Source organism: Boleophthalmus pectinirostris, unplaced genomic scaffold (assembly GCF_026225935.1).
Source record: "Boleophthalmus pectinirostris isolate CB_2022bp ecotype Guang Dong unplaced genomic scaffold, ASM2622593v1 HiC_scaffold_8, whole genome shotgun sequence".
Taxonomy (NCBI): Eukaryota; Metazoa; Chordata; class Actinopteri; order Gobiiformes; family Gobiidae; genus Boleophthalmus; species Boleophthalmus pectinirostris.
Genome location: NW_026571515.1, coordinates 37,474,984 through 37,501,457, shown reverse-complemented (window position 1 = coordinate 37,501,457; position 26,474 = coordinate 37,474,984). Strand labels below are relative to the sequence as shown.

General features: G+C 36.6%; 2 protein-coding genes across 2 annotated transcripts in view; one reads left to right on the top strand and one right to left on the bottom strand.

Annotated features, from left to right (window-relative positions):
* Positions 1-311: 311 nt before the first annotated feature.
* Positions 312-10,625, bottom strand: pfdn4 (prefoldin subunit 4). Its single transcript, XM_020920518.2, has 4 exons — positions 10,532-10,625; positions 7,988-8,095; positions 6,636-6,776; positions 312-656 (listed from the first exon to the last, which is right to left on the bottom strand). The coding sequence occupies exons 1-4, from the start codon at positions 10,556-10,558 to the stop codon at positions 525-527; spliced, it is 408 nt and encodes a 135-aa protein (XP_020776177.2). The 5' UTR covers positions 10,559-10,625; the 3' UTR covers positions 312-524.
* bcas1 (brain enriched myelin associated protein 1) overlaps positions 10,576-26,474 on the top strand; it is a 29,844-nt gene continuing 13,945 nt past the window's right edge. The window contains exons 1-8 of the mRNA XM_055166302.1: positions 10,576-10,631; positions 16,205-16,274; positions 17,841-17,931; positions 21,011-21,363; positions 22,431-22,503; positions 22,704-22,996; positions 23,368-23,691; positions 23,963-24,310. Of these exons, the coding sequence (XP_055022277.1) occupies positions 16,233-16,274; positions 17,841-17,931; positions 21,011-21,363; positions 22,431-22,503; positions 22,704-22,996; positions 23,368-23,691; positions 23,963-24,310 (1,524 nt within the window). The 5' untranslated portion in view covers positions 10,576-10,631; positions 16,205-16,232. The remainder of the gene's footprint in view (positions 10,632-16,204; positions 16,275-17,840; positions 17,932-21,010; positions 21,364-22,430; positions 22,504-22,703; positions 22,997-23,367; positions 23,692-23,962; positions 24,311-26,474) is intronic.

The following is a 26,474-nucleotide window of genomic DNA, read 5'->3' as shown; positions in this document are numbered from 1 at the left end:
GACCATGCACCGCGCCTCCTCCCATATGCCCCACCAAGACCACCAAATAATTCAAGGTTCAGGCAATTCAGGAAATTTAAATAGATTTGATTCATATCTGTGTCATCCCTCAGTCATCCAGGTAAATCACAGCAAAAGAAAATTGAAGTGGCTTCTTCAGTTGTGGTCAAGTGCAGCTGGGACACAGCCTTATATCTGTCTGAGGAACTCAACTTTTGTCCTGTTAACAGAACTTTCTTTTACCATTCAATTTAGAATTCACTAATGTGGATTATATATCAAAACGATGAACAATAAACCAAACACTTAGGTGGTTTTAACAAAAATGAATTTATTTCATGCTAATCTCTGCTTCTGTCCTTGATGAGACCCAAATCTGGAAATACAATATTCTAAGAGTCATCAATATGGGGAGAGGTGGAGGGGTTTAGAATGGCAGGTCCACGGGGGATATGACGCAAGAACCAGAGCATAGGTCAAACAAAGTGTCCGACTGGAGGTGATCTGTCCCAGCCTCTCTCGGCTCAGCTCTCGTCCGCCTCCAGGTTAATGTTGTTTCCGAATTTGGCGTAAAGTTGAACCTTCAAATCTCCCAGAAGCTGCTGAATGGACGAGACGCGCTCCTCCAGACATTTGACCTCCTGCTCCAGAGTCTCCTGCAAAGACAATTCAATCATCAGGGCACGTCTGTAGCGCTGGGGTCATGTGATGTCATTATATGGCAACAAGAGAATACTAAAGGTGCAGTGTGTAACTTTTCTGGTGCATCAAATGGTATTTTTCATGGAAATGTTATTGCTTTGTCTGGAATGTTTCACAGTATGGCATTAAACCTTTTTATTTCCATGGAGACCAAACCAGACCAAGTTACATGTCAGATCTGTGGAGAAGCGGCTCCACTCACAGTCAGAATGCCTGTTTTTCTAGGTGTTTTTGAGCTCTAAAAAAACCTCCAACTGAATATACATAATGTAGAGGTGTTTAATGTCATACTGTGGAACATTTCAGACAGAGCAATGACATCTATAGAAACAAACAGGTGAGGTGAAGGACCCCTAACCAAAAAGTTACACAATGCACCTTTAGGTTCAAAATGTAGTTATCAGGAGGTGGCATGTCACCTGTATGATTCCATGTAAATAGAAAATTAATACTTTGAAACATTGTCCATGGAGATATTTTTTTATGCCATGCTGCGGAAGATTATAGCCAAAGGAACAATATTTCCATGGAAACAAGCAGGAGGATGCCCTTCTACAGGTTTGTGAAAATGCAAGCAGTTTTTATAAGTTTTTCAGTGCAATAAACACAACCAGAATAAAAAAAACACACTCTTATTTTAGTCTATTTTTTGGCTAAAAACTCACATGTAGCAAATAAGCTGCATAGGATAATAATAAATGAGGTAGAGTATTGTACTAACCTTTATACCATGTAATAATTGAGTAAATACAAGATACTGTAATAACTATGGGCTCAGAACCAGAAAACTATGTGCGGCTCATGGAGAGAGGGGGCAGAGACTGAAACTGCTTTGATGGTACCATGTTTTGAAGGATAGACAAAAGACAAAAAAGACAATACATGAATTCAGTGAAATCCCAATATTTACAATACATTAAAGTTCAGTGAGGTAGACGATAAATTTATGAGGTAGAAGCATTCAAAATGTCAAAAAAAAAAAAGTAAAATCGATTTGGACTAGGGATGGGCATGATTAGTCGATTAATTGATAATTGATCATCAAGAATTTCATCAATTACGTTCATTTTAATCGACAAATTGAATGTAGGTTGCTGTGCGTAGCCTGACCAAACGGGTCCGTACATGTGTCTCTCTGCACTCAGAAGGAGCGAGCAAACACAGACAGTCGGTCAGTCTGCAGCGTACCGAAGCACAAATGCATATTTAATGATGACTTGTACAAGAAATTTAACGCTTTACGTTCCAGTCGGGACAAGTGTGAGTCCATGTGCACAGTGCACAAAGCAGCACATATGTTTCGGTGTCTAGTGGGAAAAAGCTCACCAGGTGAGAGTCGCGCAATGTCGATGACGAGTCCCCGCCTCCCACCCTCTGTACGGTGTCCTGGTTTGGACAAATGCAAATATGGTCATACTAACCTGTATTCCACTGAGTCATGTCCTTTAATCCGTCAGAAGTTGAACCGCATCAGTGCACAAGTTTTTTTCTTTGCTTAGTTTATGTAAATTAGACATGCAGTTTTAAGTTTCGTTTCTGTGAGTTGCGCAAAGCTGCATTAAACACATTGTAATGTCAAACGGGCTGATGTGGCTCTAGAGTGATTACAGTTTATATGTCGTAAAGCTGAATTTGTTCATGCAGATTAGTAGTGCAGATAGTAATAATAATAGTAATAATGATCATTTTAATATAAAAACGTTAATGATTAATCGATAGTCAATCGTCAGTTCTCCGACGATCGATTAAGAAAATTTAATCGAATGCCCATCCCTAATTTGGACACACAAATTGATATGATAAACACAGTTCATCACGACGCACAGTAATAGTAGTGGCTCATACGACCCGAGAATGAGTTCAGAAGCATGTGAGGAGTGGGAGCGAGTGGTTGAACGGGTGGGGCTGTAGAGCGATGTGTGTGGAGGTGTGAGAGTTCAAATGCCGGCTACAAGAGCCTCCTACTGGGCCGGACAGAGGGAGTGGGGATGTCTGGATTCCTGGCAGGAGTTGAGTGGAATATCGGTGGTGTCTGTAGGTGAGAAACCTGGGCTTAGCTCGCCATCAAGACCTTGCCAATTCCGTATAATTCATCAACACGCGGCTCGCGTGAAGTGCTTGAAGGGCGATGGTAGTTGGCTCCTGCAGCTCGCATTTGTTTGTCTCTCGTGGTTTGCTGCGCTTCCGGGGTTCACGCCAATATAGCCATTGATGTCACGTGACCAAATGCATGAAAGGAGACATAAAATCAGAGCGCAGGAGCGGGACAAGATAATATAGCCAGCACAGTTTTATCACCCGCGTTACATACAGTTGTAGGGAGTATTATCTGTTACATAAGGGTGAGTAGTACAGTTGTAGGGAGTATTATCTGTTACATAAGAGTGAGCTAAGTATGGTATGAACAAGAGACCTTAGCATTATTAGCATTTTAGTTTCCAGCAATATGGATTTTAAATTATGATATTGCAATGTTAATTTAGTCAGATTTTTTTAACCTGACCTGCTCTCAACTAGCCCTGTAGACTCCACTTTTCTATATACAGACTTTTATACACACTAAATCCCCATTCGACTGTACATGCTGGTGATTTGAAGTCTTAAATCAAGGCTCTTTTTGATCAGATTAATAATAAAAGGATTAAGAGGAGCATTTCTTTTAATGAGCGAACAAAGTCTGAAAAGGACCCGGTGATGTCAAAAGGCCTAATACTGTAGCCTTCACCCTGGGTTCCATCAGGACTGAATGGATCTTTTAAACACAGACAACAGAAGAGTGTGTCATGCATGACTCCACCGCAGAGGACAGGGGGATGCTGGGTAATTACAAGTTCAGTCAAGGCTCCCCCCAGACCTGCCCAGGTTAGGTGAGGAATAAATACAAGACACAAGTGGAAATGAGAAATACTGCTAACAATAAAATGTAACTGAACTCCTAAAACAGACTTAATACTCAATAGTGATTCCGAAATAAAAATTATAACAAATTCTTTTGAACATACCGTATTTTCCGCACTAAAGGGTGCGCTCAAAAGCCTCCAACCTCATCAAAAAACAACTGCGCGCCCCACAATCCAGAGCACCCTATACACGAATCCACTCATTTAATCCACTTCAGTAAACTACAAAGCCGCACCACCCGCAGCGCACGCAAACCCAAACACACAGACAGCGACCACACAGCTAAAAACTCCATGTGGACGAGGAATGGAACGGAGGAAGGAACCCAAAAAGTGAGCGCAATGTGCCACTTCTAGACACAACTGAACAACTGAGTCACTGTGAACACGCCGACAATCCGTTGGTCCCAGACAGCACCCTCCCTACACGCCACAACTGAACAAAACCCAGAGTCACCGTGAACGCACCAAACAAAGTCCCACTGACCCATCCAACTGTTGTGTTTTGTTTAAAGTCCGGTGCGGTTTATTTGTGAAAAAAGTTCGAAAATAGACCATTTAATGACCTATAGTGCGGAAAATACGGTACTTTTTCTATTTTAGTGTGGTCCATGGATGTACACTAGTCTATGTGCTCTTATACTTGTTGTGATACAGCTCAAGACCAATGTCATTGTGACTTTTTTAGTATCGATAATGAGTATCTAGTTTCTATACTAGTTTTAGTTTCAATTAGTATCTGATTTTAACAGCCCTAGCAAGGATCCCACATGACTTTCATTTAAAGTCCGGTGCAGTTTACATGTGAAAAAAGTAAAAAAATAGACTATTCTATGACAGTGCTCCTTATAATCCAGAGTGCCTAATAGTGCGGAAAATACGGTACTCCCTCAGTGGTCCAGGTAGGTTGTGTATACTAGTCTATGTGCTCTTATACTTGTTCTGATACAGCTCAAGATCATTCTAAACCTATTCAGGAAAACTTCATTTCTGTCCTGTCAATGTGACTTTTTTAGTATGAATACTTACTGAAATGAGTATCTAGTTTCAGTATTAGTTTTAGTATCGATTAACATCTGATCTGATACTTTTGACAGCCCTAGCAAGGATCCCACTAATTTCAATGGAAAACTCAAGTCAAATATAACCATTAAAACAGGATATAAAGCAGGTTGATTTATGTAAAATGTTCTGTGTTTGTGTGCACTAATTAGAGCAGCAAGATCAATCACAATCGAGCAGAAATTTGAACACAAATTGGACACAATTAAAGCTCGGTATCATTAAAAAGCTGCTGATACAATACATACTTATGATGATACATTTAAAAAATTCGTTAAAATAAAACAATAAAAAAAAGTCTACTAAGTCCACTAAGTTTGTGCTAAGTTAATATGAAAAACACCCATTTTACTCATCAAAACAGCGAAAATGTCAACACAATTGTAGCTCTTACACAAAATAATTTAGTAAAATATACATAAAAATTCTCTTGAGGATCTATCAATACAGCAGCCCACGATATCGATACTGTATCATCAAATTAAACCATATGATACATCCATATTTCAAAATTTTTGCACAAACCTAGACGCAATGAACAAATCACAAAAGGTGCCATTTAAAGTGTTAAAATTTCTTCCACAAACAAAAAATCTCCTGTCTTATTCTGCAAAAAAACGGCTAACCCTGTAGTTTAGATCTGTACAAACATGCTCTGAAATGTGATTCTTGTATTCGTTTGTCAGTTCAGATTTCAGTCTTTTTGTCAGTTCTTCTGGATGTGTTTAAAATGTGAATTATTATTATTCAATTATTATTATTAAAACATAAACCGCAAAACGAATCCTGGTAGCAACAAGTCAACAATGCACATTTTCTCTGAGAGGTTTGTAAAAAGGTCCGTGTACCATTTGATCTTTTGAATTTCAGTTAAGAATGAAAAACAATAAAATGAGGGGAAAAAAAGTTTATTATTTCATTATTCTGTTTAATTGTCAAACAAAAAAACCCCACAGATTTCGACCTCTATACCAGTATTTAATTTAAAGTTTATTTCAAATATCACCAAACAAAAAACTGTCAAAAACTTTAAATTAAATATTGGAAATAGAGGTCAAAATCTGTTTTTGTTTTTCTGTTTTAGGTTTTAGTTTTTTTCGTACACTAAAGCAAAATAATGAAATAACAAATTGTTTTCCCATTTTATTGTTTTTTGTTCTTAATTGAAATTCAAAAGAAGGAATGGTACATGCACCCAAAAGGCAGCCTATTCAGAATAACTCAGCCAGAATGATATCTGCTTTTTCACATAAAACCTCATTAACACAGGAGAAATGTGAAGTGATGGGGCTTTTGGCTCTTGGAATCTCAATCTTTTGGATCTGGTCATTTCAAAGAGCCGTTCAAAAGACTGGCTCGTTTTATATTAGTTATATGATCAAAGGCAATGTGAGAACTCATTTTATCTAAAAACTGAAGTTGTCAAATGTATGGAAAGTCAGATACTAATCTATACTAAAACTAAAATCTAAATTAAACACAAGCAAGTATCGAAAAATCACATTAACGTGACAAAATTTTAGCTTTCATAAACAGTTGTAGCGTCAATTTGAGCTTTATCAGAACAAGCTTAAGACCTCATGGTGACATAAAGAAAGTACTATTATTTTGAGCATGAAAATTACATTCCATTAGCAAAACAGGAGCATGTTTTATCTTATTTTATTGTAATTGGTATAGGATGTTGCGTCACTTCCTTTGTTAAAATCAAGCTGAATTTTTTCTATTGTGAAACTAATCACAGATAGAAATGCCTAAAGCTGATTTATTTGTTGCTCTAGTAGTTTGTCCGATTTGGTCAACTTTCTAACTGTCTTTGAGCGCCCTCTGGTGGTGGGTTGAGAGAACGCAGCCTTGACATTAGAAACGTTAACAACTATACTAGTAAATGCAGGGATGGTGACTACACTTGGACCGCACTGATGTGCTTACATATGAATGGAGTCTTGCGGTCCACGTGTGAGCCCTCACCTTAGCGGCCTCCAGCATTTCCTGTGTCTCTTCCTGTGAGTGACTGATGAACACGTCTCCGATCTGAAATGGCACCATGAGAGCGTCATCGTCCAACATCATCAGGTCGTCCCCCGCGTCCTGCAGGTTCTGGAGGGACTTCTACAAAACAGCAACACAGACAGATAGATTTAGATTTACTCTAATGTAAATCTAAGTAATCGCACAGTCAACAATGAAATGAAATGTGTTCAGATGAAAAGAACATAACTATATTTTCTATATATATAGCCATATTATATTGGAATCAGCTCCCCTGCTCTGTGCGCATAACTGAAGTTAAATATAAACTCAAGAAGAAACTAACAATGCAATTACTGCAGATGACCATGAGAACATGATTCTTTTTCTCATTTTCACACAACCATTGCCCCTATTACAGCACATTTTTGTTCTCAACATTGTAAATGTAATCCATTTTATTGTGGAATAATTATTTTTAAGAGGACCCCAGGAAGACTAGCAGTCATCATACAGGCAGCTAATGAGCATCCTAATAAAACAATAAAATAATATTAAGATAAAAAGCTTACAGTTTTCATATACACACCTGCATAAGTACATTCACACATAACAAAAGAATTACTAATCGCTTATTGCACACTCTGAAGACAATGTTTTGGTTAGGTTGTAGTGTAGGGCTGCATGGGAAGACAAAACAAAGGAAGATGTGATAAGTATCTTGAATGTTAATGATAGTTTAAACAAGGATTTTAAAATTAAACAATTAATTAAATTTTTAATTCAAACAGTAAATATGTATTTGCTAGTCAAAACTGAAACCAAAAGACTACCCCAGTTCCAAAACAGGAAATCAGTTACAAATTAAAGATCATGACCAAAAAAGGACTTTTCAAAGATCTTATAACACTTTTCATAGGTCTTTAGTTTATCACTATTAGGGGAGTGTGGTGTGAATGAATAATGCAGTGTAAGAGCTTTGTGTGTTTGAAAGTTGCTATATAAATCCAATGAAGTATTGTTATCATCATTATAATACATCAAATTTTAAAACATCTTTTGGTGACTGACAGAGAACTATAAATAAAATAATTAATTTATTACACTGATTTATTAAACAAAACAAAAAACACTTCGCTCTTCACAAACTCACTGAATTATTTGGGCACTTCAAAGTTTCACATAATTTGCATAATGTTCTGGAGGGGGAGATAGCACCTTGAAACGAATTTAATAAAGAAGAAGAGTAGTCTGAGTATGCACTGTGTACTGGATTTCAAATAATGGCTTGGAATAAACATCAACAAAAGCTTTTAGTCCTTCATCAGTCTAAAAATAAAAATAACACTAACCCTTTTTGCCTCTATTTCATTTTTTAGTTCTGCCATTCGACTCGTGTTTCGTGCAAATTTGTTAATTTTTTGCTGGTCCTCAAATGTGACATTCACATCTTCAACAGCCTGTAAAGAAATAAGAAAACAGTTATTCACATGTAGCAGGAAACTCATGTTCTGTTTATTTAAAACAAAAAAGCAGTAATAGCTGGTACTGAACTGCAAACTTAAAACAAATATATATATATTCACTTTATCATTAACTTGCCTCTTACATCTTCATACCAGTTTGCTAAAGTCCATTTTCAATACTGTGACAGTGACAATGCCAATAGAACTTCTCAGATTGTAAAAATGTGAACACACTTACCCACCATTTAAAATTAAAAGCATGAATACATTTACATACATAAAAATACATTTTCTCCTCCATATTTTGTTTCTCTTTTACACTTCCAATCCAACTATAGTGCATTTTACCAACAGAAAGTCTCCAAAGTGCTGCACAGAGTAAGGCACAATATAAATGAACACATTAAATAAAATAAACCATAAAATAAATAAATACACGACTTAAAAACATTTTGAAAATAGAAAAATAGCAAAAAAAATCTATGAAAAACAGTCAGAGGACACACCATTCTCATGCTGTGTTAAAAGCCAGTGAGTATGTTTGGGGCCAACCAGAAAAAAAGGCCAGGTCACCCAGGACCCCGCCAGGATCACCCCAGGGTCACCCCAGGATCACCCCAGGATCACCCCAGGATCACCCCAGGATCACCCCAGGATCACCCCAGGGTCATCGTGGCTTTTGAGTCTCGTTTTTGGGACAAGTTGAAGGTGGCCCTCAGACCTCAAAGCGCGTTAAGGAGTGTAAAAACAGTGAGGTCTGAGATGTAAGTTGGTGCCAGTCCATGAAGTGCTTTAAAAAACAAACAATAACATTTTAAAATCAACTCTAAAATGAAAGTGGAGCCAGTGCAATAAGGATAAAATAGGAGTAATGTGTTCTTTACGTGTGCTGGTTAAAAGACGTGCTGCAGAATTTTGGACTAACTGTAAGCCTAATACTTACACTTTAGCTCACTGGCTTCACACGGCATGAGAACTGTTTGCAAATTTTTGTATTTTTTATGTTTTTTATTGACTTGACTATTGACTTTATTTCATGCTTTATTTATTGAATATGCTAATTTATACTGTGCCTACTCTGTGCAGCAGTTTGGAGACTTTGTGTTGGTAAAATGTGCTATACAAATAAAGTTGGATTGGATTGTTTACACGGGTAAGTTAATAGCTATTATTATCTGGCTAATGGCATGGTATTAGAAAGCCAAACCACACTGTCAATCAAACAGTGAGAGCTACAGGACTACATTCAAACCATACTCCATACAGATATACAACAACTTACCCTTATGTAACAGATAATACTCCCTACAACTGTACAACAACTCACCCTTATGTAACAGGTAACCCTATGTCCTATCAATCATCATATCATTGTTGCACTGTCTTCCTCTGTCCTCTTGTATAAAGCTGTAGGGATGTAATGATATCCAAATCTCTCAGTACGATATTATCACAATATACATCTCAGAGAACGATATTTATTGCGATATTTTGGAGAGGCTGATATAACTGTAGATGGGACACTTTTTTGCTTTTAAAATACCATGACAAGATTTTGGTGTGAATTATTTCTGTCATAATCCCAAGAATTCAAGTAAAAAACCTATCTTCATGTCGTCTGCACTGAAATGAATCATGGGATATGTAGTTTCCGCTGTTTATAAGCTGTTACTACTATAAAACCATGCATTTAAAAGCCAAAGAACTTGTGATTCGATCTATTTTGACAGTCAACGATATTATTGTGAGACTTTTTTGCGATACGATATCACAATATTTCGGTTATTGCTGCATGCCTATGAAGCTGTGATTTTATAATTTTTATTACTTATTTTCTATTTTATTTCGACTTGTACATTTACATTTATATATTTATGCCTTATTTGACGCCTGTCTCTTTCTATCTTTTTTGCTACTTATTTAGAACTTATTATTACCATTTCTGTATTTTTACTCTTAGTTATTATATTATATTGTGATGTGTGAGATACTGTGTCTAAATAATTTCTCTTCTTGTGAATCAATAAAGTTTATCACACTGGACCACTCCCCTGACAGCTGACGAGCTTCTATGCTAACACCAACAAGCAACTAATTATTAACACATTACTTTCCATCGTTGCCTTAATTTCAGCATTTCAACATTTCACCATCGGTATAAAATCCGTACATAATTTTGAATAGTTTAGTGCGCAAGAATCTACCGGTTTACGTGACTAACCATGCGTAATGCTAACATGCTAACAGGCTAACAACATGTACCCGGCTGCAGCATGGATCTGACACACGAGGGTGAGATTTGAATACATTTAAGGCACTTTAGAGTGATCGGATGTATTTTTCAGAAGCGCTGGATTTCATAAGATCTGGTTACACTAAATAAATGTGTCCATGTTTCGTTTTAAAGCAGAAAAACGTAATGAGACTCACGACAGGTCCCTTCATGGTGGCTGCCATTGTGCCTTCTTCACGCAGGTCTGTGGACAGTGGAGCTGCAGCGCCTCCGTGTGGAGACACTGGAGAACTGCAGGTACAAGAGAAAGTTCAGGTCACTTTTGGACTGTATTTGACGCTAATGTAAGGTGACCAGATTTTGACGATTCAAAACTGGGACACACCCGGACTGAGATGGTTGATATAAATAAAACTGTGAAAAGAACGTGTAAGATTGTGCATTCTCATATCAGTCATAAAATGAGAGGCTTCTGTCACTGCATTTATTTTACTTACTGATCATTTGCAAACACGGATTTGTGTATTTTGGCAAAAAAAATGACAATTTATACTCCTCTTTATTAGGGTGACCAGAAGTCCCTATTTACCCCAGACAGTCCCAGTTTTGAGCGCTGTGTCCCCGTCCCTTTATCCAAAACCACTGTTTGTCCCAGTTTTACACAAGAAAGGTCCCAGGTGTCCCTATTTTTACCAATTTGATAACTGCCAACAGTAAAGAGAGGCATACATTGACATTTGTTAGGGTAAAACATAGAAAAACTGCTTGAAATTTACCAAAACACAAAGAAAATGTGACTGTACTGAGTCACACACCCATTCGTTTCACAATTTTATTATCACTAACCACCTCAAACAGTGGGTGTCCCAGTTTTTGATTTTGAAAATCTGGTCACCCTACTCTACTGTTGGCAGGGATCAGATTAGTCAAAAAATGTGATAGTCCTTTTTTAGTCCTGGTTTAAATTTGATGTAGTCTTGGTTTAATCTTAGACCTGGTTTAGATCAAATTGGTAAAATAAAAATAAAAAATAGAGACACCAGGGACATTTCTTGTATAAAACTGGGACAAATCATTGGTTTTGTATAAATCTGCTGGGACAGGAGACACAAGGCTCAAAACTTGGATTGTCCTGGGTAAACAGGGATGTCTGGTCAACCTATGCAAATAGACTTTCTAAAGAACCCAACACATGCACAACATAGCAAGATCTTGCATCACTGCTTCAGGTTGCCCCAGTGTCACTGAAGAATGGGTCAAATGCAGAAGACAACTTTTCCTAAGTGCAATGCAAACTCAAAGGACACATATTGTGGGTCCTCCTATCCAAATGACAGTAGCACTTCCTGTATTACCACATGACATTGCAAGGTGGAACTCAGCCTAAATCTGCAGGCCCTTTGATCAAAACACATATAGGTCTACATTTTCTTATTATAGGCAATATGCTTGTGTTATTGAGGCTTGAAAACAACAATTCTTGCACACTGATTACACAGTAGGGTTGTATCATTTGAGAAAACTATCTAAGTGTGATTTGTCTGACAAGTATTATGATTGCGATTTGATTTGTGATTTATGCTTTAATAATCGAATTCTGTTCAAAGTTTTAAATGACAAAAAGAACTGACGAAAAATTGACAAACTAATGCAAGAATTTTGTATAGATTTAAACAGCAGGGTTAGCAGTTTTTATGCAGATTAAGACAGGAGATTTAGTTGTTTAATGATGCTTAAAAAATGTTTATCTTTACGGTTTGCTAATTGCATGTATTTACATTTCAAGTGTGATTAATCTTGTAGCTAAAACACAGAACACACTATTTAGCAGAATTGCATTCTTTGTTTTTGTATCAAGCGGAACTCTCTCCTCTGTAAATATTTCCTCATTACACAGGGCTGCACCCAATTTCAAATATTTGCCCACTACATCTGCTCAGCCTGAGAACTGGGAATAAACTAAACCAACACACAAGCGACCACACCACGCTGGTGCTGCTGACTGTGCACCCAACACATGATTAAAAGCTGTGCAAATTTGTACACGAAAAATTGATTATCTAGACTAAATGTACCTGTGTCTCCATAGTAAGGGTGTGCAAAAATATTGAAATATCCATATATTGCATCATTTAATATGATGATACAGCATCGATATCATGGGCTGCTGTATCGATATATCGCCAAGAGTAGTTTTAGGTACATTTCACTAAATTATTTTGTGTAAGAGTTACATTTTGTGTTGACATTTTCACTGCTTTGATGAGTAAAATGAGTGCTTTTCATATGAACTTAGCACGAACTTAGTGGATTTAGTATCACAGACATGATTTTTTAGCCTTTGTTTTTCACTGAGTCATATCAAATCTATTAGAAATATATCATATCAAATCGTATTGAAACAAAAGTGCACTGTATCGAATAATGTATCGTGGCCTATGTATCGAGGTATGTATCATATCTGCAACTTCTTGATGATACCCAGCCCTGCTCCATAGGGTCTTATTCTGTGTAAAAGGTGTAGTCTAGATCTCTACAAACATGTTCTGAAATGTCCCGGTGTGTCAGATGCCCTCCCTGTCTCTGCATAGGGTCTTAGTTCAGAACCTCTACAAACATGTTCTGAAATGCATGGGACTCTTGTATTTGTTTATCAGTTTGTATTACAGTCCTGCTCCTGGATGTTTAAAATGTGCACTGCAAACTGAATTACTTTATTGAGATTGGTAGTACATTAACTTGAACAATGTTTTTGTATTACTGTACCTTTTACTCCTGTTTGACTACTACATAACAAAAACTGGAGGGTTAAAATATAATAAAATATTTCAGAGTTGTTTTTAACACAAAAAGTGTTATTTTAACTCTTTGAAAGTTAAATGGGGGTTTGAGTTGGGGTTATTTGCCAGAGTTGATATGGTTGATGTTAATTCAACTTCCTGTAGTGTTTATTCAATTTCCCTTAGTGTTAATTTGGCATCTCCCACCCACCACTTCAAAGTCCCGCAAGAGAAGACCAGTTTGAACCAGTTTTGTACATCATTTCATCCTAAATAATAACTAAGATAGAAGAAGAAGAAGTGTAAATTTTATTCCCATTTTATTTATTTGTTTGAGCCAGGTACAACAAAATAATAATAATAATAAAAAAAAACAATAAAAACAGGGATATGTACTTGTACATATTTGGGACCTGGTGCTCAAAAGGAGTAGGATGAATTTCAAAAAACTTATAGTGTTGTACCCCCCCAAAAATAAAACACCTCTGTGTCAGGATACCTCTAAATCAGGATATCTGAACAACGTGTTATCCATTTACTCTCAAACATTAATATAACTCTTGATTTTGGGGTTAAACAAGAACTTTGGTCCAGTGTTACTTAAGTAACATTTCCAAAAATGTTAAATTAACTCTAGAACAGATTGGACTCATATAAACTCTGAGAAAATGTTAAAACATATTCTGTGAGAGTCAATTTTAACACGCCACTTTTTGCTGTGTATTTGACAGTGTACCAGTACTCTTACTTGAGTAAAAGTTGTGGTTTCTCTTCCCACTGTGAGTAAGTCTAAAAGTGACAAAAGTTTTATGTTGACAATAAGAAATTATTTGAACATTTTTGTTTCTTGCACAATGTAAATGAGATGTTACGTTCAGACACTTTTAGACTCTTGTTTCTTAACTTCCCCCAATATTTTTTACTCTTACCTGAGTAAAAAAAAAATCCTACCTAATTCCTTGGACCACTACTTTGTATTTCTACTTGCATAATATTATTTTGAAGTAACACTGGTGCCACATCTCCTGCACGATTCCATGGAAATAGAAAGATAAAGCCATACTAAATTTATACTGCACTGTGACAGACTATAGCCAAAAGAATTATATTTCCATGGAAACAAGCAGAGGCGAGGCTGGGTTTGTGGAGATCCAAGCCCGCTCACAGTAAGGACATGTTTTTCAAAAAATTTTAGAGCAATAAAAACAACCAAAATGAAAAAAATTAAATAAAAATCTGGCAAAACGTTACAGTACATACTATAGTTTTAAGTCCAATGTTTGGCTATGCCTCCCTATAATTTGTAACACGAAACACTAATCTAACATATTTGACCAACGTTTTCTTTTAAATGTTCTAGTTTTGGTAGTAAAATCTCAGCTGTGATGCGTTGGTCGCTGCGGCAGAGAGAACTTAAGGTCTCCACCCTCCCACCTCTGTGTGCGGCCCATAGGCGACAATGGCTGTTTGTGCTCGGGCATTCTTCACATTCTCATCAGAAAACGCCAATACAGAACGACTGTAAGTATGACACAGTTAGCAGCACTCATGTCCACTATTTAAACTACATACACCAGCTTTTCATGTTTATTTAAAAGGCAAAACGTGCTGTGTTTGAATTAAACATGATTATATAACAGGAGAGTCAATAGTCAGGTGTTGTGAGGTGAATTCTGAAATTAAAGACATTATGTAACTTTGTGGTATCCATGAACATGCAATGTCTTTGATTGGAATGTTCACAATAAAACGTAAAATTACAGACATTTCTCTCCATGGATACAGAGTGACACCACAATGCAAAGTTACAGGTCACGTCTGTGGAAAGGTGGCTAAATGCAGGATGTTTAATGCCATACAAAGATATAACATCTCAAAGGAGGCAATCAGGTGCAGGATTCACCACCCGAAAAGTTACATAATGCCACTTTAAATAACAATAGCAGTCATCAGAACAGATAACGATGATTAAGATTATAATACTCTTTGATTAACACTGATTAAAAGACACAATACTAGCACAGATGTAGTATGTAGTTTCAGGAAGAAGAAGAATGTAAAATAGACAAACTGTGTACTCAAGTAAAGGTACTGTTACTTCAAAATAATATTACTCAAGTAGAAATACAAAGTAGTGGTCCAAACTCAAGCAAGAGTACAAAGGTATTTGGAGAAACTGCCATTAAAATAATTTTAAGAGTAACTGTCTGATTTATTATTTGTAAGTTAATGAAATTGTAAGGACAAAACATTAAACGATGCACAAAATCTGGTACAGGAAACACAAATGTTCAAATCATTTTGTCGACATAAAGCTTTTGTTGTTTGTAGACTTACTCACAGTAGGAACAACTTTTACTCAAGTAAGAGTACTGTTACTTCAATACAATATAACTCAGGTAGGAGTAAAGGTGTCCTTTGTACCATTTCAAGCTCTTTATTGGACTTGCACGACTTGAATTGCACTTTTGACCAGTAGTGTATGTATTAGGAGCACTGTCAGATAATGTATGTGTCAAAGATCAACAATATGTTCTCTCTATTCTTTTGTGATTGCACGAAAAATGATAATTGTTAACAAGTTTATATCACTGAACAGCTGACCGCCAAACTTCAGATGGAAATTGACTTATTCTCAGAACGATGGACTCTGGTGACCACAGTATGTACCCGAGTTTCTGAGTGTGTGTGTGTGTGAGACTGAAACAAAACACAACTCCAGGTACGTTTTTGACGAGGAAACAACATTATAACATTGATCAAAAAATAGCATAATATGGGCCTTTTACGTTACACCTACTGCTTCCGATACTACTTATTTGTGATTAATAGGCCACTTGTCTCCACTGAACTAATCACATCACGACCATCAATAGTTTGTGAGTAGGATTTAACCCAGACCGGAGCCAATGGTTTCCTAAAGTAACAGCCCCGCCCACTTTAAACTGACCTTGTTAAATACTGCGTAAAGGGACATGAGCTTCATAAGGGAAAGTCACACTGGAAGGTATATCTGTGTTTACTGAAGGAGGAGGAACTGCGAAGTGTAGTAAAGGCTACACAAGGCTACTAGTTATATATTTTTTGCAGCCACGAGACTTCCTCAGACTGGTGCAGAATGGGGAGCGAAAATTCTAAGGAGATGATCGAAAGTCTCCAGGTAAGTTTTGATAGATTTCAACATCATAAAAATATATATTGATGTGTTTAAGAAAATTTACTCTTTACTTGTGATATAATGTTGGTATCTCCTTAAAAACATACCTGGAGTGTTTTTTTTGTTTTTTTTTCACATTTTTGAGTATGAGTCTACATCTCCAAAGCTCCAAATGTATGGTAGATAATTTGTTGCGTCAGATTTTTAATTTTAAATAAAGCTGAATTTCTCACTTTGAATTTTTTAACTGTGAAAAAACATTTTAGCTGCTGAAATTTTAAGTGTACGTTTTCAAAGTGTTTAAAATTCAATATATAAAAAAAGAAAATCACCTTTTAAATATTCAGCACGTATATTTTCAAGCCCTCAAACTCAACAACGTCAAAAGTCGGAGTGTAAAATTCGCAGGTGCTCCGTTCCAACTTGTGATGTCATGTAGTGATAGTTTTCAAGTTAACAGACATTTTTTAAACTTTAGTTCAGCAGAGATTGGCGATTCCAGGGTTGAAAACATCCAAATGATTCTAGAGAAGATGTATGGAGTTTAAAAACACAGTGGAGCACTTCCTGTTTTACCGCATGACATCACAAGGTGGAAAAAAGTGAGGGAAGAATTCAACCTAAATATGCAGGATTTGTGTGTTAAACGTGTGAATGAAACAAAACACAACTCCAGGTCTGTTTGTGATGAGAAAACAACATTAGAACATAGATCAGAAAATAGCGTAATACAGGCCCTTTAAAGATGCACTATGTAACTTTTTATTGTGCCTGAAATGTTCCATAGTGTGGCTTTCAACTAATTTCTCTTGCATTTATTCAATTACAGATGTTCTATAGCTCAAAAATGACAAAAATGTGTGTGTGTCTTTGTAATTATACTGGTGGACTCTCATTGTCTCCATGGAGATACGTTTAATGTCATACTGTGGAACATGGCAAGCGAGAGTTTCATAATACAGCTTTAGAGATGCACTATGTAACTTTTTCTTGCTTGTCTCCATGGAAATGCCAGGAACGTTCCACAGTATGGCATTAAAGTCATCTGTCTTGAATTCATTCAGTCATATATTTTAATGTTTTTAATGCAACTTGGGCTTGCGTCACCTCCTTGTCTCCATGGAGATAGATACATTTTATGCTATACTGTGGAACATTTCAGCTAAGTAAAGAAGTAAATATCTCCATGGGGACAAACAGATGGAAAACTATCCACCAGAATAATTACTTAGTGCACCTTTAAAGTAATTGAAAATATAATCTAAGTCTTGACTAAACTATTTTTAATTTCTTCAAGATATTTATGACAAATATACCAGTCCTGAAGTTGAATTCTTATTTTATTTGTGTTTTTTATTAGTTTATTGTACTAGTTTTATTTATTTATGTATTTATTTTATTTATTTATTTATTTTTGAGAGAGAATGAATTCAGTTATCCATGTACAGCACTTTGGGTCACATGCTCTGTACAAAAAGTGCTCTACAAATACAGTCTGATTTGATCCAGATGATGAAATAATAGTTAAAACACTACTTACATTTATATTGTTGTTGTGTTGTCTTGTAGGAGGTGAATGGGATGATCCCCGTGAAGCATGAGAATGGAGGAGTGAAAGGGATTTCTCTGACCATCACTGCCAATGGACACACAGTGGACGGTAGGGCCCAAACACACTTTATTTACCTTCAAATGTAAAATAGAAGAAATATTTCATTAAAAGCAATAGTGTTTATCCTTTAGGGCAAGGGACAAGTAATTTCAAAAGCCTTTAAAGGTCCTTAAATGGACTCTTGTGACCATTAAGCCATGTTTTAATGTTGTGACTTCATCAAAAACAGACCTGGAGTTGTGTTTTGTTTCATTTATACATGTTTGAGTAATCCTGCATTATTAGCCTGTCTACATCTCCCAAGCTCAAAATGCTCTGCTCCACATTATGATGTCATGAAGAGGTACTGTAGGTTTCAAGTTAACAGCTTTTTTTTTACATTTATTTCAGTTAGAGATGGGCAATTCCGGAGCTGAAATTATCCAAATGATTCTAGTGAAGGTGTGTGGAGTTTAAAAACACAGTGGAGCACTTCCTGTTTTACCACATGACATCACAAGGTGGAACAGAGTGTTGTCTGTTTGAGAGAAGAACTCAGCCTAAATAAGCAGAGTTTGTGTGTTAAACATGAAAATAATAATAATAATAATAATAAATAAATAAACACAGCTCCAAAAACGTTAGAACATAAATCAGAAAACTATTTAATCTACTGTACTGAATTAATGTATACATATACTGAATTAATTTAAAAGTGCACTATGTACCTTTTCTGGTGCTTGCCCTGCTTGATATTGCTTTGTCTGGAATGTCCCACAGCATTCCATTAAACTTATGTACTGTATTTCCATGGAGACAAGCAGGCGATGCCACTAGGCCAAGTTACAGGTCAGATCTGTGGAGACTTGACCCTGCTGATAGTAAAAGAATGCATGTTTTTCAAGATATTTTAGCTATAAAACTGAATTGAATAAAAAAAATACTACAAGTGTACATTTAAAACCAATAACATCTCCAAAATGACAAGCAAGTGGTTGAGTCTCCATGAGAAAAGTGACAAAGTGCACATTTAATCCACATCCTGTTTTATACGTAAACACGCTGATATGATCCACGTGGTTTGGGTTTCAGAGATCTGTCATGGTTCTTGCCCTCTCCAAACCTCCGAGCCTTATATTGATCTTAGCTTTGGACATAAGACTTCATGATATTCTGAGGAAAGACAAGCCCATGTTTACTCTACGGACTGTCTCAAATAGCTGATGCACTTACGTAACTTTTCTGGAGGAGGGTCGGCCACCTGCTTGTCTCCCAGGAGATGCTGTTGCTTTGCTAGATTGGTCCACGGTATGACATGAAACCTCAAATGACACAAGCAACTGGTCAGATCTGTGAAAAGGCGAGCCGCAGTATAGATTCAGCTATTTTGTATGTGTGCAATAACATCTGTAATTAATACATATAAAGAGATAGATAAGTTTAAAGAGCCCATATTAACGCTTTTTTCTTTATCTATATTATAAAATTGTCATCAAAAGCAAACCTTGAGTTTTGCTTTCTCTCTTGTGATGTCATGTGGTAATACATTAAGTGCTCCAGTGTGTTTTTAAACTCCATACACCTTCACTAGAATCATTTGGAGGATTTCAGACCTGGAATTGCTCATCTCTGCTAAATAAAATATAAAAAGTAGCTGTTAACATTAAAACTACCACTAAATGACATCACAAAGTGGATTTTTAAAACGTTTCATTTTAAACTTTGGAGATGTAGACAGACAAATAATAAAGGGTTACTCAAACATGTCTGAAAACACAACTCTTCAATTAAGCCCTAATGAAGACCGGTCTGGTCAAAACATGCTTTGGCCATTTAAATAAAGGCCTTTTAACTATATTTTTCCTTGTGCGATTTTTACTTCTTTGGGGTGCCTAGAGTCCATTGTGTTTTAGTTTTGATCCTTTTCCAAGAGCACCCTTTACCTGCTCCCACTGACACCTGCAGCTTTTGTTTTTTCTGTACAACTCTGGGTATGTTTTTGATAAGGTAACAACATTATAACATGGCTAAAAGCTCACAGAAATCAGTTTTGTGTGATATAGGACCTTTAATGCCATACTGCTGAACATTAAAGGCAAAGCAACCCTAAAAGCACCTTTAATATATTCAATATTATTATTATTTTTTTTTTTTTTTCTGGTATCTCGAACTTAATTTTAAAAGTTATATTTGAAAATTGAAAATAGGTCTTTTTCACAATGGCCAGAAGTGTCGTGATGTAGGGTAAACGTCGTTAATGCTTTTCTTTGGCAAAATAGCTGTGAAAATGTCTTGCGTGTTTTCCACCAGCTTCAAAAATCTGCCCCATCTCCAAATCTTCATCCAACAAGACCGAGAATGGACATATTCTGTCCATGAAGAATTTATCCACAACTATCACGGTAAGAAAGACGAAAACGTAAAGGCGAAAAACGACTAGCATTAGTGAACACCTCCTGAGCAAAACTAACATTATGGTCATGAATAAAACATAAGTAATAAGTAAGTCATTAATAAGTAACTTGTTAACTCAGACTGATTCTATAATTAAAATGTAAATTTGAATTCATGATGTAGATATTGGCAGAGATAGACAGATTTGTGCAGTTTTGAATGCTACAGATGTTCACAGATTACATGTGAAATATTTAAACTACACAAATCTCTCTGCCTATGCCAATATCTACATCATGAAATCGATTTTTAATTTAAATTCTAGAAACAATTTGAGTGAACAAGTTACTTCTGTTTTTATTCATGACCATAATGTTAGTTTTGCTCAGGAGTAGTTCACTAATGCGTCGTTGTTTTTCGCCTTTACGTTTTCGTCTTTCTTACCGTGATAGTTGTGGATAAATTCTTCATGGGAGAATGTTTATACTTTGTCGACCTTGTTGGATGAAGATTTGGTGATGGAACAAATTTATGAAGCTGGTGGAAAATACATGAGACATTTCCACAGATATTTTGCCATAGAAAAGCATTAATGTAAGTGATGTTTACCTACATCATGGCACTTCCGGCCGTTGTGAAAAAGGTCTATTGTGGGCAAAAAACATAAACAAAAGTCTACAATGATGCATCACTGTATACTATCTTGTGTATTTGCAGATAATTCCCATAACTTTATTCATATTTTCTGTTGTAGTGCCGTCTAAGATCCCAATAAAGGACACCGTGGACTCCTCATTACCAGACGTCAAAACCGAATCCACAGAATACATCGTAGTGGAATCAAACAGCGCACCTCCTCAAACTGAAGTCCAACCTCCCAATCCAAATCCAAGCGCTCCCACTGATCAGATCCAGACCAAAGAGGAACCCAAGACTCCTGCTCCTGCTGAAGAGGTCCAGAGCAGAGGAGAGGAGAAAGTGGGGCTGTTCACCAAACTGTTCATGAAGAAACCTGCTCCTACAACAGAGAAGGAAGTGATCAGCAGCACATCCCAGTCAAACGAGGATCAGACTGACATACGTCCTGATAATCAACAACAAATACCAGTGAGTTTAGATGTGTTTTCTAATTTTTACCTGATTTGGTGGGATTTGGTGGTTTGGCGAATACTTATCATAACATTTATTACATCAGTTAAGTAAGAGGCAGTTTGTGAAGAACAGTTGAACACAAAAGTTTAAACATGCAGGAAGTACCGATAATAATAATAATAATAATAATAATAATAATAATAATAATGCATTAGTCTTATATAGTAGTGTTGCCCAAACTTGTTTTTTTTGGGGACCTATATTTTAAAAGTCACAAACCTTCGTGACCCAAGTCAATAGACATAATTTGTAAATCACAAAATAAAGGTGAATTTGACCATTATTGAACATTAGTGAGGATATTTTATTGTTGAATGAGTGATCGTGTCTCTGTACTCAGTAATTGAACCAGTAATAAAAGGATCCATAAGTATCCTGAAGTGTTCTTTTTGGACAACCAAGTAAGCATTTCATTCAGGGCAGGCAAAGAGGATTCGCTGACTTAATCGCTCTCTCATGTGTCAGAACTCTATATTACAGATCTACATTCAGATAGTGACAAGACAACTCCAAAAAAATCTATTACAACCCACCTGAGTGTTGCGACCCAGTCTTTGGGAAACAATATTATATAGTGTTTTCCAGAATCTCAAAGTCGCTTTACAATTTGATTCATTCATTCATTGGTAGCCACAACTGCCCTGGGACAGACTGAAACCAGGCTGCCAATCTGCGCCATAGGTCCTTCCAACCACCATCAACACTCTCACACACACCACATTCATACTAGGCAAAGTGGGTGAAGTGTCTTGCCTAAGGACATAACGACACCAGGCACCTGATTTTCCCAGTGGTCTCTCATCTAAGTACGAACGAGGTCCATCCCTGCTCAGATTCTGAGATTTGACAAGATCAGACTTGAACAAGGAGCTTTGGACATACTAACTATTGCTAACGAGGTCTGGCCCATATTTGGTAGCTAGATACGAGTCATTTTGTCCAACCAAGAAGTGTGATGCACCAAAACATCACATCGCAGCACATCCAAACTCATATGATAAACTTTTTTTTTCCTGTAACAGAATGGACATATTCCCAAGAAGCAAGAAAATGGAACCATCAATGGATCTTCACTGAAGGAATCTGGAACAGAAGGTAGAAATCAATACCATGTTTTATTGTCCAATAATCAGAAAGTGCACTTTTGTATGCTAGTTGTTGTTAGGATTATTTCACATTTTTTAAACAGTAAAAAACAGGTACAGCAGCTTTAAAATAATCATGAATATTGTGATTAATCATTACACATATTGGGAGTAAATCTTTGCATATTTCCTGGCTTTTCTTTTTCATAGTCGAACCTGCAACCTCAGCAGATCCAAGTGTCCAAACAGACTCTACACAATCAACAGAATATGTGATTCTTCAGTCACAAGAAGTCAAAACTCCTGATCTGAGCGTTCCCACTGAGGAGATCCAACCCAAAGAGGAGAAAGTCAGTCTGTTCAGCAAAATGTTCAAGAAGAAACCAGCTCCTACAACAGAGAAGGACCCAGAGAAGCAGCCAGAGAAGCAGCCAGAGAAGGAGCCAGAGCAACATCTGACAGACAAGAACCCTGCTAACCACCAAGTAACTTCACCCATAAAGGTGAGCTATTATTTTAAAGAGGGAGTATTGTGCTAAATCAATTTTCGGAGCTTTCTACCATGTCATAATGTTGTTCCCTTATCAAAAAAAATCATGCTTGAGGAGGTTTTAGATGGCATCCACGCATGTTTGAGTAATTTAGTGATCTCCCCCAAGCCCTTGCAGTTAGCAGTCCGAGTCTGTACAAGGCTCAGCCCACAAGCCTATATCTTCCATGCTCCATAAATACACAAAAGTATGATACAAAACTACACTACAAATTCACAAACCTGAGGCGATGTGTAATAGTTTCATTAGTGAAATGCACTCCTATTGTGATGTGATAGTGCTCTGAATTTATATGATATATTATGTGTGTTGTCTTTTCACAGCAAAACGGTGATATTCAAGAAGGAAACAGAAATGGTATCAGCAATGGAGATGTTCCAGATCTTCCATTATCAAAGGAGAAGTCCGACTCTCCACACCCTGAGCCCCTGGAGTCACAGAGTGAACCTCTTAAAGCTGATGTTAAAACTCCTGATCCGAGCGTTCTCACTGAGGAGGTCCAACCTAAAGAGGAGAAAGTCAGTCTGTTCAGCAAAATGTTCAAGAAGAAACCAGCTCCTACAACAGAGAAGGAGCAAGAGAAGGAACCAGAGAAGGAACCAGAGAAGGAGCCAGAGGAACATCTGACAGACCTTGCTAAACAACAAGTAATTTCACTTTTGAGCTTTCTACTATATTTTAATGCTCACTTATTAAAAAAAAAAAAAAAAAACATGCCTGAAGAAGTTTTAGAGGTCATCCATGCCTGTTTGAGTAATCTAGTGATCTCTCCCAGGCTCTGTACATTCTAAATGAGTAATTAAATAATGACTAAAAATGCAGATAGATAAGGTTAATGTCATACTGTGGAACATTTGAGTCACACCAAACAAGTTACATAGTGCACCTTTAATATTCATTTGTGTTGTCTTTTCATAGCAAAATGGTGATATTCAAGAAGAAAACAGAAATGGCATCAGCAATGAAGATGTTCCAGATCTTACAGTATCAGAGCCCCAGAGTGAACCTCTTAAAGCTGAAGCTGAAGATAAAACTCCTGATCCGAGCGTTCTCACTGAGGAGGTCCAACCCAAAGAGGAGAAAGTCAGTCTCTTCAGCAAAATGTTCAAGAAGAAACCGGCCCCAGCCCCAGTGATGGACACTGAACCAGAGAGAGAACCTGAAAGAGAGCAAGAGAAAGAACCAGAGAAGGAGCCGAAGACACAAACAGAGGAGATGAGTGGAGATCAGACAGACTCAAGTCCTGCTGCCACGAAACAACAACTGGTAAGAACTAAAACAAGTATTAGTTATATTACTATACTGTCTGGATGATAATAATATTTTTTTGAAACTGTACTTTTTTTTTAAAAACACTTCATTTTAAAACGTTTGCAGTGGTCCAAAGTTATTCCTCACTTTATCCTATGCATTCAGAGCATTATAATTATTCACAATGAGTTTATAAGCTCTTGCAAACAGCACAAAGTGATCTTCTTTTTACTTTGAGCTATAATATATACAGTAGGCCAAGTTATTTAATTGTTTCCTTTTTAAAGCCAGTGTGTAATTTTGATTGTGCTTATTGTGAGAGAGTTTGCATTTCCACAGACCTGGCTTCCTCCTGCTTGTTTCCATGGAAGAAAACTCAATTCTTATACACTAACTGTATCCCAGATGTCTTACCCCCCCAAAGACTAATATACACTCACATTTATGTGAAAATGTATGATTTTTATGATTAAGGAGTCAACTTTGATCAGCGAACCTTCTTCAACCTTCAATGAGGACCAGCAAGAACAAGGAAGAAATGGAACCTCAGAACCTGTGGATCTATGCAGCCAAACCAGCACAGACGATTCTTCTATTGAAATCCTACCAGATCTACCAACAAACAACGAAGATCTGAGCAACGTTTCAGAAGCAGAGGAAGCTATGGAGTCAACAGAAGAAATCTGTGAAGATCTCGCTCCTTCAGAAATCAGTGTAGTTTATGAAAAAACGGGTTTAAATAAACAAGAAAGTGACAAATTTCAGTGTAGTTCAACCAATACCTTCAACGATTCTCTTGAAGGTTCATACAGTCTTCCTAAAATAGTGGCGGATTGCGTGGAGGCAGTTCTGGCAGAGCAATACACAAGTTCAGAATTCGAAGAAAGTTTGACAGCATCAGTTAAACCAAGGACTGAGATTGAAAACCAAGTCGAAAATGCAGAAAAATCTTTGGAAACAACTGAACCAAAAACAACCAAAGAAGATGCAAAAAATGGAAACAATGATGAATGGAAAGAAACATGTTCACAGTTTTGGACGGCTGAGAAAACCTACAAGATGGTGTGGTTTCCTGATGAAGAGTTTGTGGTGGTGAATGGACCCAAAGGCCTCAAAAGTATCCAAGAAGTTCCAGAAGATCATTTTGAGAATGTAGTCCACAAAGTGTCAAATTCCAAATAGAATATTGAAATACAGTAGGAACATCTATGACTATTGTAATGATATATACAAAATCTAGATCGTGAAGGAGGAAGTTGTCAAAAGATTGTAATGTCCTGATTCTGAACATTTTGGGGGGAAAAAAAAGCAGATAAGACAAGATAACAAGCATTTGTTTAGAAAAAAAAACAAAGTTTTGAGAGTTGAAACATGTATTGTACTAAATTACAGATTATAATATTTTTTTTGAAGATTTCACAATAAAACGTTCATAGATTGTTATTTATTAGTTAGATCTATTTATTAGTTTGACCTATTTATTGCTCAGCTTGTTTTTATACTTTCCTCAGCATCTTTTCTATTAAAAACACTGATAATTATTACCTATTGGAATGCACTGATCTATATTGTTTTCATTATGACTACTTTACTATATTAGAAAATAAAACTTTCCAACTTTTCCATATTTGTCAATGTCTTCATGAAACAATTTCATCTCTTCAACTTCTTCAACCTTTCATGCACTGCAACAAATCAGCAAAGTACTATTAATTACATTATATAAAAAGTCCTTGCAACTGACAACAGTCACGTCTTTGGGGTTTAATAATAGCACCATTTTTCTGAAGCTATTGTGAAAAAATCATTTCTCTGAAGACATTGACCTTTGTAATTAATGGGCCTATCCACAAGAAACAAAAACTGGTAAAGAGATATAAACCAGAAACCAGGTCATGTGTAAAATCCCTCAGTCGTCCTGTTAGAATCCATGGCAAAGGAGAAATTCAATTTGTCAACCGGACCAATGTCTATTTAATGTAGGTAAATTCTAATGAACTGTAGAAGCAGCTTGGATGAGCTGCGAAACAATTTTGACCTAAATAAACATTTGTCCAGCGGACAAATTCTCCTTTGCCTTAAACCAGGCCAACAAATCTGCAATCTGACAGATAAACTGCAAATTCTACCATAGAATTAGCGGACCTGTCCTCCAGCTCAGTTTACAGGTCCTATATTA

Excerpts from the sequence above, each read along its gene's own strand:
- pfdn4 (XM_020920518.2), bottom strand. The coding sequence starts at position 10,558 with ATGGCAGCCACCATGAAGGGACCTGTC. Across the intron at positions 6,777-7,987 it reads ATGAAATAGAGGCAAAAAGG|AAGTCCCTCCAGAACCTGCA; the intron begins GTTAGTGTTATT and ends GCTGTTTTGTAG. Across the intron at positions 657-6,635 it reads AAATGCTGGAGGCCGCTAAG|GAGACTCTGGAGCAGGAGGT; the intron begins GTGAGGGCTCAC and ends TTGTCTTTGCAG.